This window comes from Barbatula barbatula (genome assembly GCF_947034865.1).
Source record: "Barbatula barbatula genome assembly, chromosome: 4".
NCBI classification, from domain to species: Eukaryota; Metazoa; Chordata; class Actinopteri; order Cypriniformes; family Nemacheilidae; genus Barbatula; species Barbatula barbatula.
Genome location: NC_136768.1, coordinates 7,581,556 through 7,599,442, shown reverse-complemented (window position 1 = coordinate 7,599,442; position 17,887 = coordinate 7,581,556). Strand labels below are relative to the sequence as shown.

Here is a 17,887-nt window from a genome sequence, read left to right as displayed (position 1 = left end):
TTCCCAGCAGTATACCTGTCAATATGACATCTCTGCACTACTTTGCTCAGGTTTGCATGCACCTTGCTTATGCACTGTATTAGTTTTACACTTTATATTGCAGGACATGTGTATCCTTGGTGAATATACGTACTGCGATGCTCATTTATTTGTTGGTTGTAAGTTGGACAAAAGTGTCTGCTAAATTAATAAATACAAATAAGTCTAGGCAGCTGCATATGTTGCACTGTCCACTGTAGGCATTATGTATGTGTATAGTGCATTTTTCAATGTATTGTATCTGAAATCTGTCACCATGCCACATCATTGTTTTTGGATAAAGCATCCCAAGCTTTCATCCATCATTAGACTGTGGCAATAAAATCATTTAATTGGATTTGAATTTGAGACTGAACCGCTTCGTCCGCACTCAACAGCGCATTAATGTGTAATAACGCTGTAATAACATAATCCGTGGAAAAGGGAGTTGCTGAGTATTTATTTGATATAATACCTGTCGAAATGATTGATGCTGAGCCTGGCTGGTCGGGTAGGTTTTGTCAAAGTACGGTCTGGCTGACCTCGAAGGAATGAGCTCCTTGGTTGCTTCAGTGAACAGACAGTGTATTCACTAGACTGGAAGAAGATTTTGCTCCACTAATATCATGTTATAGTTTGCATGATGAGCCAATAGGAGGGCTTACATGGTACGGTCCCTCTCACACGCTCACGGAAAAGGGCACAGAGGGGACATAGTCAAAGTGGAAGATATTGGCCAGTATTAGGGGTTTTGGGAAGTTCACAGGCACATATTTTTCCATTGCTGTTCACAGAACAATGCTCACTGCTCAGGGTTTTGTTCATCGGCTGGCTGTGTTTCTGGATGAGTACTGTGGTATTTGGAAAGTTCATCTCATCTGACCCTTGCAGGCTAAAGATCAGCAGGGATCCAATCACGGGAAAAATCTATCAAAAAGCAGGCATGGCAAATATTATATTTACACACAGCATGGGCATAGCCACTGCCCACCAATGCCACTGACACATGGTATATGCTAGGTAGGACCTTGAGCCTGGTACTCAACTGGCATGTTACATTAACAATAGTTACACTTCCAAAATCGGTTTAAAAATTCATAAATATTGATTCTTATTTCAACCCATTTAAGATGACTCGCATGTGCTTATTTACAGAACGTTTATGAACCTGCCTTAAAAGGTTTGGTTATGTAAATGATACAGCCATGTACGAGAGAAATCACGCTATCTGTCATGATTCTGCCTAATCTTGTATTGGTTTTCTGGTCTAGGGGCAGAATCATGACAGACCTACGTGTTTTATGTGGAGAGAAACATATTATTGTCAATCAGGACATGATATGTGTTCTCTCCAGTCTCGTCACTGGCCCCGCCCCTCTCGTTCCTAGTATTGCTTTCCTCCTGTGTCTCATTACCCACACCTGCCCATTGTTATCTCCTTTGTTAGTCTCCCTATTTAATGCCCTCTTGTCTATTGTCTTGTGCTCGTTCGTTGTACGTGTTACCTTGCCGTACTTGTTACCCCGTCCTAGTAGCATCGTTGTCTTGCCTATAAGCCTTGTCCTGAGAAGTATTTAAGTTTATTCTAGTTTTTGTGAGTGTTTGTTTAGCCTTAGTGTTTTTTTAGTTGAGTTCTAGTTGAGTGTTTAGTTTTCAGTTCATAGTGTTAGTTATTGTGTACTGTCTTTTTACCCCCTCGTGGGTTTTTGTTTTCTGTATATATATATATATTAAAGTCTATTTGTTACCCCTTGCATCCGCTGCCTGCACTTGGGTTCTCCTTCAGTTCCACAACAGAACGAACGAGCCACAACTGAACCCAGCAGGCAGTATGGACCCGGGAGACCGTGTCAAGGAGGCACACCTCCTCTTTGGCCTCCGCCAGGGAAGCTCCAGGATTTGGGACTTCGCCGACCACTTCCTGGCAACCGCCAAGCGAGGCTGCTTCTCTGAGGAGGAATTGAAGGCGATATTCAACCGCTGCCTTGCAGAGCCAATCTCCCAGTCGGAGATGAGGAGGCTGAGACCCCTGGGTTTCACAGATCTGGTCAGCTGGATTTATGATCGGGATTCGCCCAGGGTCTCAAACCATCTCAACTCCACGGCCCTCTTGGACTCGGCCCCTGAGGGTCGGGTTTTGCAAATCGGGGCCGTGTGCCTCTCCCCACCCTCTGCTCCCTTCGACGACTCGAGCACGGAGCTAGTCGAGCTCCCCACCGCTTCTCCGCAGCCGGCTACACCCACCGTGAGCCGGTCAAAGAAAGGGAAGCCGAGGAGGGGTGTATTGTCCAGCCCGAAGCTCCAGCCGGAAGAGAACACCGGGACTCAGCCCAAATATTTTTTGGGGGGGCGCCATACGGGCAGGAGGGCCCGATCGTTCAGCGGGCCTCCGGTGGTTCCAAGTCCGGTGGTCCCAAGTCCGGTGGTCCCAAGTCCGGTGGTCCCAAGTCCGGTGGTCCCAAGTCCGGTGGTCCCAAGTCCGGTGGTCCCAAGTCCGGTGGTCCCAAGTCCGGTGGTCCCAAGTCCGGTGGTCCCAAGTCCGGTTCTGTTGTGGAACTGAAGGAGAACCCAAGTGCAGGCAGCGGATGCAAGGGGTAACAAATAGAATTTAATATATATATATATACAGAAAACAAAAACCCACGAGGGGGTAAAAAGACAGTACACAATAACTAACACTATGAACTGAAAACTAAACACTCAACTAGAACTCAACTAAAAAAACACTAAGGCTAAACAAACACTCACAAAGACTAGAATAAACTTAAATACTTCTCAGGACAAGGCTTATAGGCAAGACAACGATGCTACTAGGACGGGGTACAAGTACGGCAAGGTAACACGTACAACGAACGAGCACAAGACAATAGACAAGAGGGCATTAAATAGGGAGACTAACAAAGGAGATAACAATGGGCAGGTGTGGGTAATGAGACACAGGAGGAAAGCAATACTAGAAACGAGAGGGGCGGGGCCAATGACGAGACTGGAGAGAACACATATCATATCCTGATTGACAATAATATGTTTCTCTCCACATAAAACACGTAGGTCTGTCATGATTCTGCCCCTAGACCAGAAAACCAAGACAAGATTAGGCAGAATCATGACAGCTATCACTTATGATGATGTTGAGTTAAGGATAAAGCTGCGGTTCTTCTCCACAACAGCTGTGAATGGAGAGTACCAGTAAGCCGAGTTCAAACCGCATGATCATGTTTACAGGATGAATGAATGAACCCCCTCCCCATCACACACCAGTGCCGTGAGACGGATGCATGTAAAGTAGTAATACACTCTGTATTGTGTTGATACCTTTCTGCGTCTGTCTGATGCAGCGGTTCTGACCTTCTCTCTCTCCTTGCTCTGTTTTGGACAGCACTTAGATGCACTGTACCTCTGCCAACCTGCTCTTCTGTGGAGCCGTCTGCCTGCCTGTCTGCTTGAACCCACTGACCAGGAAAAGTTTTTTTTTTCAATTCAGTCTCCAGAGAGACAATGTCTGACAGTGTTATCTGTCTGGCTCGACCTGCCAAGCCTGCTGACTCGGAGCAGAGGTTGTGGTGGGGGTCCTTACTGCATTCTGGGCCAATATGAAATAAAGAGAAGGTGGAGCATGTGACATTTTTTAAGAAGGCAGAAAACATAGAGCATAAAACCTTTCTTTTTAATATATGGTGAAAAAAGTGCTTAAGCTTGACTGATGAAATAGGTAACAGGGATGCTAACTGAGCTGATGCTAAACCAGTTTAGAGTTAGATCTGAAAACAGAGTGGTACGGGTTGGGTCTTTGTTTGTAGTTATGTAGAATTTGCCATTTGGCATTTGTTTGTTGTTTGATCGTTTGTTCTTACAGTAATTATGGTAACAGGGTTGAATGGTTTGGCTCGGCTCATGCAGTCACATCACACTATTTGTAGAAAATGAAACAAAAAACATTTTGAAAAAATGAAACAAAAAACATTTTGAGAAAATGAAACAAATCCGGGTCCAAATAATGTTACTATTTGGGCATTGGTAAAAAAAAAAGCTTTCCTTAAATTTACTATAATAGTGGTTGAATAATGCAAGTAACAGGGAGGCAAAGAACACCAGCGAATTAGTTGATAAATGCACAATAAATTGAATTTCAAATAAAGAAATTATATCACAGTGATATTGAATCATTTTAAATGTGGGTCGTGGTGGGGCAAGCCAAAATTAAATAGGGTGCATTTGATGTATTTAATGATGTACTCATAAAGCATTATTCAACAAAAACATGAGATTATTTATTTATTATATTTATTTCCTTAAAGGGATAGTTTACCCAATAATTAATATTATTGTATTATTTATTCACCCTCACGTTATACCAGACCTGTATGACTTATTTTCTTCTTCAGAACACAAAAGAAGATATCTTGAAGGACCTTGGTAACCAAGCAACATTTGGTAACCAAGCCCTTGACTTTCATTGTATGGACACAAAACCACATGAGGCATTTCTCGAAATATCTTATTTTGTGTTTCCCAAAAGAAAGAGCCATAAGTACTTAAGTGGGTTTTTTAAAGTTTGTGTTTGGAAAAAAAGAGGACACAAAAAGAGGAAAGAAAAAGGCTTGGGATTGTGCTGGGGTGGTTATCACATGTGCTTGCAATGTCTAAGAGGTTTTCTATTTCCTCTCTACAATAAAGAATGCAAAGATGTTTTTAAAATGAACAATACAGTTTAATATCTGTCTATAAACCGTCTCTCCAGTTGTCTAAACAACACAAATGAACATTTCAGATTATGTAACTCATACGATCCACTTCCACGGTGCGTTGACATTTGCGGAAACTCAGTCCTACATTTAACATACGAGACAGGGACTGCAATCATTTTGTCAGCTACTATTAATAATTACTGGATGTAGTGCCTATTGTTGAAATTTCATAAACTGGATATTGTACCCCTGTGTGTGCAAGTGAGGGAGCGAGAATATGTTTGCAAGCACAAGATTTTAATAACCTTTCGTAGCTCATGTCAGCGTGCTATCAAACTGTCATCAGTCACGTGTGTGTGCTGTGAGATATGTTTTCCCATTCGGCGTTGCTAGGTGGAGTTAAGCTTTGCGTCTGTTTGAAAATCCCTTCTGATTGACGTTCGTGTTGGGTTTCCATGTCAGAATGTGCTGAAATGAAAGGTTTGTGGAAATCCATCACCATTATTTTATACATCGTGACCAAAGTCATGGTAGGTCCCTCTGGAAATGTGACTTGTCTTTTCCACACCCATCTTAATGTCCATGCGTCTGCGTTTTCTGTTCGCAACATTTTCTTTGGGAAGGAGAAAAAGAGGCGGCCTCTACTGATATTAGCCTACCAACGGCAGGTGAAATTTGTTTTGACCCAATAAGGTGTAACAAATCAACAATATCAAACAAAGACACATTTGCATGCTTATGCACATGAGATGCTATTGAACATTAGGCTCCATCATCCTGTGAACAAGATGTGTTGAAGATTTAGATCTGGGGATGCTCTCCCCTCTTGTTGGCACTGTGGTAATGGGCGGGGTGGCATTTCCGGGAGCTCGTCTGTGCCAGGCCTCAATTACGTGGGAGTTATCCAGAACATATTGAATCAATTACAGCTCCACATAAATCAATATGTTTCTGCTTTTAAAAAAGTGATCTGATCCCAGCACGCTCTGGATCCGGTCTACATCAGGTCCATTTTGATTTCTCTTCCTGTTTCACAAGGCAAGCACATTCATTCAAAGGTTTGAGGTGAATCATGTCAGTTGAACATGCTCTGGTTTGGATAGACATTGTGTTAATGTATATATTAACCTTGACTGCAGCATGATGGGGGTTTGCAAATCTAGAATTGAGTTTGCTGGCATTTTAAAGGGATACTTCACCCCAAAATGGAAATTCATGTCTAATTAACACAGAAAGATATTTTAAAGAATGCTTATAACCAAACAGACCTTCCCCCCATTGCCATCCCATAGCAGGAAATGTTACGTTTTAGTGTTTTTGTTCTGTTGATCACAAAAGAAGACATTTTGAAGAATGTAGGACAGAAACAGTTCTGGGGCACTTTTGACCAGCATTGTATTTTTTTTCCTACTACGGTAGTCAATGGTGGGCAAAATCTGTTGGGTTGTAAGCATTCTTCCAAATATCTTTCTCTGTATTCATCAGAACAAAGACATTTATACAGATCTGGAACGACTCGAATGTGAGTAAATGATGACTGAATTCTTATTTTTTTGGTGAAGTATCCCTTGAAGCCAGATGAGGATTTGGTTATTATTTATAGCATACTTGGTTTTTCAAATTGGAATCGTGTGGTTAATCTAGTTTAGAATAATGTCAGCGCATTCTTATATTTAGGATTAAATCGGTACTCTTTAATAACTGTTGACATGCTTTGATACACAAGGGTTTAACTAAAAAACTGTTATCAATATCATTCTGTATACCAAACGTGACGTCAAAGTCATTCTGTATACACAGGACGTATGAGTGTATGAGCAGTTTATTATTTGTTATGTTGCGCCGCCTTGTGGACGTACGTGGTACGTTTGTATGTTCGACCTTAAATTCTTACTGAAATTCCCAGTTTCAGTTTGTTAAATTTAGCATATCTAATAATTCTTAAAATGTAATTTTTTAACATGAATGAATAATTTCATAATGCAAGCAAAACACAAGGTATAACACATACATTATATTTATATTTAATACCATTAAGCAAATTTCATTCAAATACTCTGCAATCAATAATACAAATGTTCTCCACTTTGTGCGCCTATAGTTCAATCATATTTGTGCTTTTTTAACTGTAAAAATTCCATTCCAAGAAAGACACTCAAAAAAGATGGTGCTATATAGCATTAAAAGTGGTTCTCGGCTTGTAATCATAGGGGAACCACTTTAAGTGCCTTATACTGCTGAAGAACCTTTGAAGAACCATAAAGGGGTTAAAATGGTTCTCCGTTAAAATACGGATGCGGTGCCATATTGCAGTAGCACCTCAGTCATCCGCTGAAGAACCCCATTGAAGAACCACTGAACCACCGAAGCTCCAAGATATTCTTTATAGAACTTAAAGTGGTTCCCCTATGATTGCATGCCAAGAACCACTTTTATATAGCACCATTTATTTAGAGTATGGTCTGAACAGCTGGATCATACAACATCTATAATTATATGATATTCCTTTTACGTTCATTTCACATCAAATGCAAAATTGTGCTATAACACTAATGGAGCTATGCTGTGTTATTGTTTATGATTATACATTTCATATCTTGGAAAAATACTCAAGTTCTATCACAAAATGCACTACCTTAAAATATCTAAAAAGATATAACATATCAAAGATATCTGTCGTTCAGTAGTTTAAACATGTGCAATCCAAAGGTAACTGCACATTATCACGTTATCAAGAACATGTACAGGTCCACTTAAAATACAATCTAAATATACAGTATAGTGGAGCAAGATAACAACAAGGAAAACAGCTGGTGTTGAAGTTTATGATGGAATAATTGCTATACACTTTGCTACTAGTTACTGGTGACTTGAATAAATTCTACTGTAACAATTGCGATCAAGAAGAACGATGATCTAAGTACATCAGCCCAAACACTGACATATTATTGCTGCATTAGGTATTAGGTTTTAGTTTCCGCTAGTAAACTTTGTACAAACATGGCAAGGAAATTATTCCATATAGTCTTAGATAATGCCTTTTTGTGGACTGTGCATGTTTGGAAACATTTGTTGGGGAGCGTGTGCGTGTTGACCACAACCCCAGGTGTGTCCACAACAGTAAGGTTTCTTTATACAACGAAAGACCAGTCGCTGGAAGTCCTGCCATACTGCAACAACAAAGAAACAGTAATAGGTCCACCTGTTATCCTGCTAGTTTGTTTGGCAACGAACGTAACATTACATATTTAGTATTTAGGTATGCCACACTCATGTATATAAATGATATGATACATGAAATAAAAACAAAACCCCTAAAATGGGTAGCCTACATTTATAAGCATTTGTACCTCAAGTTTAAATGCATCTGGTGCCTTACCTGAATATCTGTGAGCTCCTTCATTAGTCGAAAGGCAAGAGGAGGGGAGTTTTCCTTACATGGAATATGAAGATTCTACAGGGCAGGGAATAAAAAAGTAACTATGTTAAAAATGTTGGCCGAGATGCATTTAAGTATTGAGGAATCGACTCACCTCTCCCTGATACAGAATCCTGCAAACTGGACTAACAATACAAGCTGTTCCAGAACCAAACATCTCCTTCACCCGACTTTCCTCCAGAGCCTGCCGAAGGTCAGCCATGGTCAGATACCGCTCTGACACACTAAACTCACCCTGCGAAGATTTTGCATTGTGTGGTTAAAAAATATCTACACATCAAAAATAAGACTTTTATCACTTTGTGTTTTTTACAGTCAGAAACCCTGACCGGTCTTACCCATTGGCGAGCAAGGTCCAGAATGCTTTGGCGTGTAACACCGGGCAGGATAATTCCATCTAGAGGTGGTGTTGCCAGCTCCTCCTCTAAAAAAAGAAGTATCAACTCCAATATTTGTTCATACACTGTTTGTCTTGCTAAAGGTTGCTCTAAACTGCCTTGTAAATTTCTTCTCTCTCTCTCTCTCTCTCTCTCTCTCTCTCTCTCTCTCTTAAATATAATTGTCTTTAAAGTGAACAATAAAAGAGTAGTTCATTTTAATTATATTTTCATTCGTTTCACTATAATAATGAAAATGTAAGACATTGTTCAATTAAATTCTTGACATCTGTTTCAGCTTCCCAAGTGTTCACGTGTACATTATTTGTTTCTTGCTTCAGTTCCTGATTCACAAAAATGATCTCTGTGATTCATTAAAGAATCATTTCCATATAATTCTAATCATTTTCTTAGCCAGAGGTTGTGCATGCTTTGCACCAAATAAATCATGTCTAAATCGGTCATTTTCTAAAGACAAGATGCCTTCTGCACATTTACATTGTTCTCTTTTCAAAATATAAACACATTTTCTCTATTTATAGAAAGTAAATAAATAAGTGTGAATCGGTGTCTTCGCACAATTGTCATGTTTGTTGTTAATGGTCATTACCCCCATTCTCATTGATCCAGTGGAGGAAAACGTTCATGGTTCCGGCCTCAGTGATCTGATGATCGTCCCCATACAGCCACAGAACCTGCTGACAGCCGTACCCCACTGCCTCGTACTGGGGGTAGATAGACGACCCATAGTTCCTGATAAAATTGTTTAAACAAGCTAAGGCCCAGCGCAAACCAGCTACCTTGCTTCAAAATATACCTAACCAACATATGCTGTTTTTTCAACATGAATTAAAATTGCACAAATTGTGCTCATTCTGTCAACCTTTCATGTCATTCTCTCTCTCTCTCTCTCTCTCTCTCTCTCTCCCTCACCCTCCCATCTTGCAGTCTCCCGTTCCTCCTTTCCAGGCTCTGATGTATTTTGAATCTGCCCAAAGAGACACTGGTTTGACTCCTATGCTGAAGTATGAGCCAACAGGGCTGAGAATAACAAACAGGAGTGCACGGGTCGGCTTCTTTACTCCAAGCGAAGGCTGCAGACACACACACACACCCAAACATTTTGCAAACATTTAGAAACATTTCATAGACATTGATTGTTTTTATACACTTAATAAATACTAAAACCTAATCCATAATCCACACACTAACACGTACAGAAAATGATTTACCATATATTTATAGCATTTTGTAGCAAATGCTATGTTTGTCTGGTTTTTCCCACTTTTAAGTTTGGTTAAGAACTGGTACCCAAGTATGATAAACAGGTGTGTATGCACGTACTGTACTGTATTAAATATACCAGGCACTTCAGCTATCATTTAAAATATAGCAACGTTTTTGTATTACATAAATAATTTTATAATAAATATTACATATAAATAATAAACACTTGTCCAAGAGTTTAAATTTAGTTTTAGTTAAGACAAATAAAACAGCCTGCTATAAATTATAGCTAAAAAAGCTACATGTATAAACATTTATCATTTGTGCAGTTCTGACCTCTGTGCCCAAGAAAGTGGGCCGGATGTACAGACTGGCAGACTCTGACTGTGGGACCCAGTCCTGATCAAGCTCCACCAACTTCCTGATACACTCCAGCATCTCCACATCATCAAAACTCTAAAGACATTACAAAAATCATTCTGGAAGTTCATTTTTATATTTCTTTTGATTCTGTGTCTTGATATTTAAACTCATTTGCGATATACACCACATCGATGCTTTATAAAGAAGAGGGAAGTGAGTCTTACAGGCAAACAGCACCGTTGGGCAGACTTCAGCATCCGCTTTATGTTCAGCATGGGTCTGAAAAGACGCACTTCATTGTCTGGGCCTCGGTACGCCTTCATGCCCTCGAACAGCTGGCCTCAGTATAACCGAAATTCACATTTAAAAAAAGAAAATGTAATTGTTCACTGTGTTCTATATGCATATCTGCCTTTTAACAATGTTATATGACAATATTGTAAACAAACTTTGTACAGTATTTTACGACTAAAAAGCAAGCTGTGCAATTCATTGATATGTAGATGCTAGGATGGCCTGAAAATGACAAATAAAATCATGTTTTTGTTGCAAGCACTTTTATTTTTTAAGGTGTTTTGAGTAAGCGCAAAAATGGAAGTCTAGATTGTATGGACAGACCTGTACAGCGTAATGCAGGCAAGAACATGCTGGGTGTACGGACAGATTCCCAAACGGCTGGATGTGTGGCTTCTGCCAGCCGTCTTTAAGACTCCACTCAATGGTGAGCATGTGGTCAGTGAACACCGTCCCAAACACCAGGTCATTCGGATCAGGTTTGGGTTTATGGGTGCCTGCTGACTGTATGACAGTGTCTGCGGCCTAAGCAAAACATTTTACCACACATGTCAAAAAGCAATCTCATTCTATGGATCTCTTTTAGATCTCTCTCTCACTGAGTGAAATGAACTCAAACTCTAAAATTAGACATTAGTTGTGACAGATTACAGTACATTATCCTACAGCAGTTCACTATAATCCCAGATTAGGGAAGGTCAGTACATTTATATCACATCTCTCAGAGAATGTGCTTAAATGTGAGAAAATAATACATTAATAATAACAAGATAATAACTTTGTAATAAATAATAATGTCACCTTGTCAGCATGACATTACAGATATAATGTTTGTTATTTCTTTGTTATTAAACACTAGCCTATCAATGTCCTTCAGTCCAGTCATCAATTTTGCAATAACATTTGTCAATCTGTCCTATAATAATCGTTTGCGCATGATCTATTCACACATTCCGCTAATTCATAATTTTGTCTATGTACACGCAGGTAAATGTCTTTGACTGTTGCACCTTGAAAATGTGTTTTTTCTCAAACATTACTGTAGATTATACCATGGTCTGTTTAAATACACATGGACTGTTTAAATACTATAAACAAACAATGCTTTTGCAGCGACCCAAAAAATAAACATTTCTTCTAAACGCCTTGTTTTACCATCGGCCGACATGTTTTGTGGTATTTACTCTAAGGGTTCAACTCTGGATGCCCATCAATGACAAAATGACCAGACAGATGAACAATTATATATTATTATACTCTGTTTGATGACATCATCTGATTATTAACCAATCCAACATGTTCTTCAAATCTGAGGCAAGACGGAAGGTGTTATTGATAATTGTTATGGCATTTCATGACTACTATAGTGGCTGGTGTGATTTTCCTTTATTGAACAGAACTCAAATGTCTACACCTTCCTCCTCTGGTCACAAGAGACGGTGAGACAGTGAGAGAGAGAGAGAGAGAGAGAGAGAGAGAGAGAGAGAGAGAGAGAGAGAGAGAGAGAGAGAGAGGAGAGAGAGAGAGAGAGAGAGAGCACTTTATTCAACAAAATTATGAGAACAATCACTAAACCACCTTAAATGCACACAGATATAGCACATATAATAGCAAAAAACAATAATAATAAAAATAATAAAAAAGTCCTGCAACAATTGAACAAATTTCCTCATAACTCAAAATCCTTTCAAAAACTGCTTTATTCTCAAGGAGATCATGGTATTTATACTCTTCACACACACACACAGGGAGAGAGAGAGAGAGAGAGAGAGGGAGAGAGAGAGAGAGAGATGTCTAAAGCTCGGCCAAGCTTGATTGACAGGTCTTACAGTGAGCTGAGATACCGTATTCTCTATTACTCTGCTACTTTTGGAAGAGCTCAGGCCCTTTTTCTGATTGCGAGAAAGAAGGGCGCGAGGTGACATTTTTAAAAAATTTTAACCATGGCGGTCCAAAAGCACATGCAACCCATGGGTGTATCAAAACACTAGGACTCCAGTAAGGCAGTATATGGCAACCCAAACTTCTCTTCAAACACATGCAGTGCATGTATGGAAAATGGTGTGTGGACACTAAAATAAAAAGAGGCACCAACAAAAGTGGATTTGACGTTTTTGACTGAGGAGCACCGTTTCTATTGACTGGATTATCATTCAAACATCACAATGATGGCATCAGAAATCTTGATAAAGGCAAGTATTGAAATCTATAATCTATAGTGCTTCTGACAGATTTATTTAAAGAAAGGGTTAATAATTCACTACAAGCAAGGAATCCTGTTTAAATTATTATACATCTGACTATTCATTTCTGTTAGGAATAAATTATGGTATAAGGAATCCATAATGTAAGACAAAATACTACAGGGAATATAGACATAGGCTATATAAATGATAAGTCTTACCTTAAAGCTAGAAACATTGTCAGCCACCCCATTTTTCTGAAGATCCTAAAAGGACAAACATTCAACTTAAAATACAAATCTTTATTGTAACAGAGTATTAGGCATTCTTTAAGAGTAGATATTCATTTGTTAGCTGATGCTGTGTCAAACACGCAACAGACAAATATTCCAATAAACTTTCCGCATGTATGATGACAGAATCATTCAAAATGAGAGGATAAAGAAACTTTATTTTATTGTATTTCTTATACACATCTGAATCTGAAATCTCGAAAAAGTAAATGAATTCTCTCTTAAGGCAAAATGAAACCTTGTATTTGTAAGGAATTATTCCCTTTAATATAATTAATTACAAGTGGAAGTCCTTTATATTCCTTATAATATAGTTAGAAACTCACCCACTGCAACATCACGACTTTGATTCAGATTATAAACGACTTGATAACGCGCAATGAGCGAATGACTGGAGCAACCAAGAGCTTGGTTCAATAAAAAGGCGCACCCAACGCGACCCTGGTCGCACCTGAATTGTTTACAAAGGGTTTGTTGACCTAGGCTATATCATCCGTGACCCATATTAGTCAATAATGTATTTAACCCGAAATCATCAAATGCACCAATGACTAAAAATGATCGGACCTCGCCTCTTAGATTCCGAGGTCAATCACATATCAATATTTGGCATGATGCACGTGATTGCGATATATCTAGGCTACAACACTGACGTAAGCGCAAGTTGCGCGTAACTGCGACATGACCTTCAGAGATATTTCTAAATATCTTGGCCAAATGAAACCAGATGTCCCTTTAAAACAATATCTCCTGCGTATTTATGCACGTAAATGAGAAAATCTATGCGCGGACGACAGAAGAACACATGACTATAGACTGCTATAAATCAACGATGTGAATAGTGTATAGTGATATAGGGGGCGATCTCCGTTTATTATATGCATGCATTACGGTCAAATGGAGCACATCAATGGGGCACGTGGCGTGCGCGTTTACCTTATGTGATGGTGCGTTCGTGGCTGATGCAACGCTGGCCATGATGAATGCGCGCTCCGTCGGCGCGTGATCCTGCTAAACCTCTTATAGATTCAACCTAACCAAACCTGACTATGGAATGTGTTCTCCATTCATGTTTTTCAGCATTTACAATAAACCTTTTTTATATTGCCATTTTTCGCATAGGGTGAATAAGGGTAATCTGGGTCATCTAAAATCTAGTGTGTTTATTTCCTGTTCTATCAAATATTTGTCAACACGCGGGCACGTTCAAGCTCAAACAGGTGCGCAACGTTTTGCTGAGGTTTCCTGGAAACGATTTACAACGATGCGCAACAGGGTTTGAGATACGTTTTCTCTTGTTTGGTGGGTGTGTCAAGAATGTCAACCCAGCATAACATGCGTTTTTGTTCCTTTTGACATGGGATGTTTTTCTGTATATTTTCTGTAGTGTACGCAAAGTTGTATTGCTATCGTATCTGATTTGCTTAATTTAAATTGTTTAATAAAAAAACGTTTCCGTTTAAAAGACGTTTTGCAACGTTTTGTCGGGTCTGAACGTCCAAATACCCCCCACTTGCGGTCTTTACACTTGACCAATTGACTTTTTTCATGACGTATTTCATGTTTTTGCCCCTGTTTTGGTCAAGTGGGTGTGAAGATCCCAAGTGAGCATGTAGAATTTCTAACCCGTCGGGACACACTCAGCAAGTATAAACACGTAGGCTAACGTTAATTAATGTGGTGCTTCTAAGCATGTGATAAAAAGCAGGTTTATAAAATACATAACTCACCAATAAAACGTGCACCTGCGTTTTAATAGGAAATTATATGTAATATATCATTAACTATATAGTCAAGTCTGATTTATTTGTAGTGCATTTGTATTGTATCACATCAGCTGAACAAAAGAAAAACACCTGCTAGCCAACCATAGAATAAATAAAGATACAACATTAAAAAATAGTTGTATAACTTAAGCTGCTGCAAATATCTGACCCGGGCAAAAAGTCTCATGATATATCCAGAACGTGATGCATGGTGGGACACACTTCACCCTGAATACCGCTCGGAAGCTCTATTCAAGATAATGTGCGTTAAAGGCACTGCACTTTGAAATTGGACAGACTTGAGCTTTTTCTTCCTGAAAGGAAGTGGCTGAGGTGTACTGTATTTGGACGCAGTGATTTTAGCAGGATGTCATGTGACTGAAATCACATGACTTCGTTTGGTGATCGCACAGAAAGGGGCGGGCACTTGTCAATCAAGAAGCTCCCCTGGAATTGCATGACAAAGGTCAGTGACATAGGATTCTGACTGATGACATGTTAAGGACATAAATCTGTCAAAATAAGACAATGTTCCTAATTGCTGTCAAATTATGTCTGGATCTATAGCAACAAAATGTGTATTAAAGTGTTGAAAATGTATTTTAGTTTTTTAGTGTGGTCCCACACTGTAAAATGTGATTGAGAATGTGGGACAGCATGCTTTGGGTAATCTGGGACAGTCTTCAAATGGGGGAAATGTGCCTTTAGGGACTATATAAATCCAATGACAAGGTTATATTTGCCCTAATGAGAAATGGGTGTTAATGTGGACTACTGGAGGTTATAACATAAATGGATGATGATGGAGTGTTTGTTCCCCAAGTGGCTTCAATTTTAATGGAGAACTCGAATTACCGAATGAATAATCTGTTTATGAAATTGTTTCTTAGTGTTGCTGGAAATTTAGTTTATTTTTTATTGTTAATACAATGTTAAACAAATGTTTTAAATGAATTTAAATGAATTAACACAGTAGATTGTTAATCCTGTGTAAAAATTGAAATCTTGGAATATGCATTTTCATTTTCAGATTTCTGCACTTGTCATCATAATGATTTTTAAAAATTGGTGATTTTGTAATTGGTATGCATAAATTAATAGGCTTTTTATGACCCGTCCCAGATTAACAAATTTAGGTAAAATATATTTTGACACAAAAACACTGATAGGTGTGGCTTGTCTCCTCTGGGTATAATATCTACATTTTTTATTTTGGTGTGGTCAGATAGGTCTAATGTGTTGATCTAAATTGTTAGATAGATATTAAAATAATTCGAAGAAGTCAAAAATCCCAAACTGTCCCAGATTACCAGAATTCACCCTATTTTATTTACATGGGAAACAGTCATGACAGTGACCCACATATATATGCAAATGTTTCTCCAATAATTTAAATTCATAACAACTGGTTAATAAAGTCAGTTACATCTTTAGACCTTACTATTGTTATTTTACTACTTTAGTACTGACAACAGTTCGTATGTAGATACAAAGCAAGATAGAGTCAGATGTTTTCTAATAAAAATTCAAATAATTATATATATTTCAAATAATTTAAATGAAATGTGCATTCATTTAAGTAAATTACCAGGGAATTCATGTTCCATGCTTATAAAGCCTTGTTTGATGCAATGAATGCCTATTTGTTGCAATTCTGTTGTTGGCCAAAAGATGTCAGTACGTTATGCGTTTAAATCCCACGTTCGAACAGTTGCTGAAATACAATAGCTTACCCATAATAGCATATTTTTTAATTAAATGTGCATTAATTTAAATGAAGTAGCAGGGAATGAATATACTCATGGAAATAAAAGACCTCTAGTTACTCTAGTTGGCCGCACGGTGGCAGTACGCAATAGGTTTTAACGGTTTCAACTCTCCACTGATCAGCTGTTTGACGCTTTCACGCTGATATTCGTTGATCTACTGGCGGCAACATTTGAACACGTTCAGGTGTGTTTGGCGTTCAAAACTTAGCTTTTCTGATATAAATGTGTTACAAAGATAAGAAAAATACCTCATAAAAGTGTATGTTTAGTACTTTTGCGTCTTCATGTTTGTGTAACAGTTACAGTTTGCGTGAAGTTTATGTCTAATTCACCATTAGCATAATTGTGACAGGTCAGTTGGTCATTTTATGTTTGTTTTGTATGTTTGTTGTTTTATTACTTTGACATTAGTATTTTATTTTGTAAACATCCTCAAAACAATGAGTAAGGTTTTGTACAAAAACAAAAACCATTTTGTATTGTAATATGTTGTATTAGCTGTTAAACAAACGTGATTTGTTTTGTTTAAAGCATCTTTACATTTGCAATTTTATTCATATAATATGCACTTATATACATTGACATTTTACCAAATTGACAACATGTGCACATGCTTATGGGTTTTTATGGATATATGTATATATGTGTGTGGTAGACACAGTACATAAAAAACACAATGTATGAATGAACCTTTAGGAATTTGTTCGTAAATGGGATTTGTAAGAAAATATTTGCCGTGGTTTAATACTGCATTCACTTTTAAAGCATTAAAACAAACTTTAATCGCACCATTTCCCTCTCGTAGTTTGCGGCTTCCTCTTTTATCTCCCTCCAGCATGGATGTCGGAGTGACCCCGAGACGGCACAACCCTGTGGACAGCATCTGCCGCAAGCTGCAGACGATTCAGCGTCGAGATCAAGAGGTTAACTCGCCTTTCCAAATCCCTAAATTCCAGTCCAATAACTACGACAGCCCTCACTCGGGCCTGCACCTCAACCTGGAGGCCATCCTGAAAAATCGTGGCGTCCGAGCTGACGAAGATCTCGACTCATCTTCAGGCATGCTGACCCCCACAGCCTCCCCGGGGCCAGGATCCAGCTCCCAAACCCCTCACGTTCCCATCACTCCTGCCAATGCTACTTACACCATCACCAGCACGCTGGGTACGTTAGGCACGCTAGGGGAGAGAAAACCGGCAGCTATGACTTACAGCCGACCATTTCGACGCAATTGCTCCACCCCGGCAGCCCAGATAGGGGACAATTACTTTAATTTTACCCCACGTTATTCACAGCTAACACAGCTGGATGTACCCGACACTGATATCAAGACTGGGAAGCTCCAACCTCCTGGCCTGCTATCATACAATCTGAATTTCTCCTCTGACATTTCCAACATGGACAGTGAGCTGCCGTACCCGGCCCTTGTGGTTAAGAGACTTTCGATGGGTGAAGGTGAATCATCTGTTA

The 17,887-nt window shown here is 39.0% G+C and overlaps 2 protein-coding genes across 4 annotated transcripts in view; one reads left to right on the top strand and one right to left on the bottom strand.

Moving 5' to 3' along the window:
* Positions 1 to 6,382: 6,382 nt before the first annotated feature.
* bcat1 (branched chain amino-acid transaminase 1, cytosolic) lies at positions 6,383 to 14,076 on the bottom strand. Of its 2 annotated transcripts, none has more exons than XM_079454062.1 (11): positions 13,819 to 14,076; positions 12,811 to 12,855; positions 10,731 to 10,931; positions 10,337 to 10,447; positions 10,086 to 10,205; positions 9,456 to 9,616; positions 9,133 to 9,275; positions 8,484 to 8,569; positions 8,240 to 8,380; positions 8,086 to 8,160; positions 6,383 to 7,876 (listed from the first exon to the last, which is right to left on the bottom strand). In XM_079454062.1, exons 1-11 carry the CDS (start codon positions 13,858 to 13,860, stop codon positions 7,838 to 7,840), a joined length of 1,164 nt encoding a protein of 387 aa, XP_079310188.1. In that variant the 5' UTR covers positions 13,861 to 14,076; the 3' UTR covers positions 6,383 to 7,837. The 2 variants fall into 2 exon arrangements, with proteins under 2 accessions (XP_079310188.1, XP_079310189.1); XM_079454063.1 differs by lacking the exon at positions 13,819 to 14,076 and adding an exon at positions 13,209 to 13,529 and having other exon boundaries at positions 6,701 to 7,876.
* Positions 12,158 to 17,887, top strand: part of lrmp (lymphoid-restricted membrane protein) — a 23,127-nt gene continuing 17,397 nt past the window's right edge. Inside the window, exons 1-2 of one of the 2 annotated variants that reach the window (XM_079454060.1) lie at positions 12,158 to 12,598; positions 17,223 to 17,872. In XM_079454060.1, the coding sequence (XP_079310186.1) occupies positions 17,254 to 17,872 (619 nt within the window). In that variant the 5' untranslated portion in view covers positions 12,158 to 12,598; positions 17,223 to 17,253. Of the gene's footprint in view, positions 12,599 to 16,487; positions 16,602 to 17,222; positions 17,873 to 17,887 lie in introns of those variants that run through there. The other variant, XM_079454061.1, reaches the window with a different exon arrangement.

Bases quoted from the DNA above. Each gene is read 5' to 3' on its own strand.
- bcat1 (XM_079454062.1), bottom strand. From the start codon at position 13,860: ATGGCCAGCGTTGCATCAGCCACGAACGCACCATCACATAAG. The intron at 10,932-12,810 runs GTAAGACTTATC...TGTTTTGCTTAG, and splicing joins ACAATGTTTCTAGCTTTAAG to GCCGCAGACACTGTCATACA. The intron at 8,381-8,483 runs GTAAGACCGGTC...AAATCTTCGCAG, and splicing joins TGGACCTTGCTCGCCAATGG to GGTGAGTTTAGTGTGTCAGA.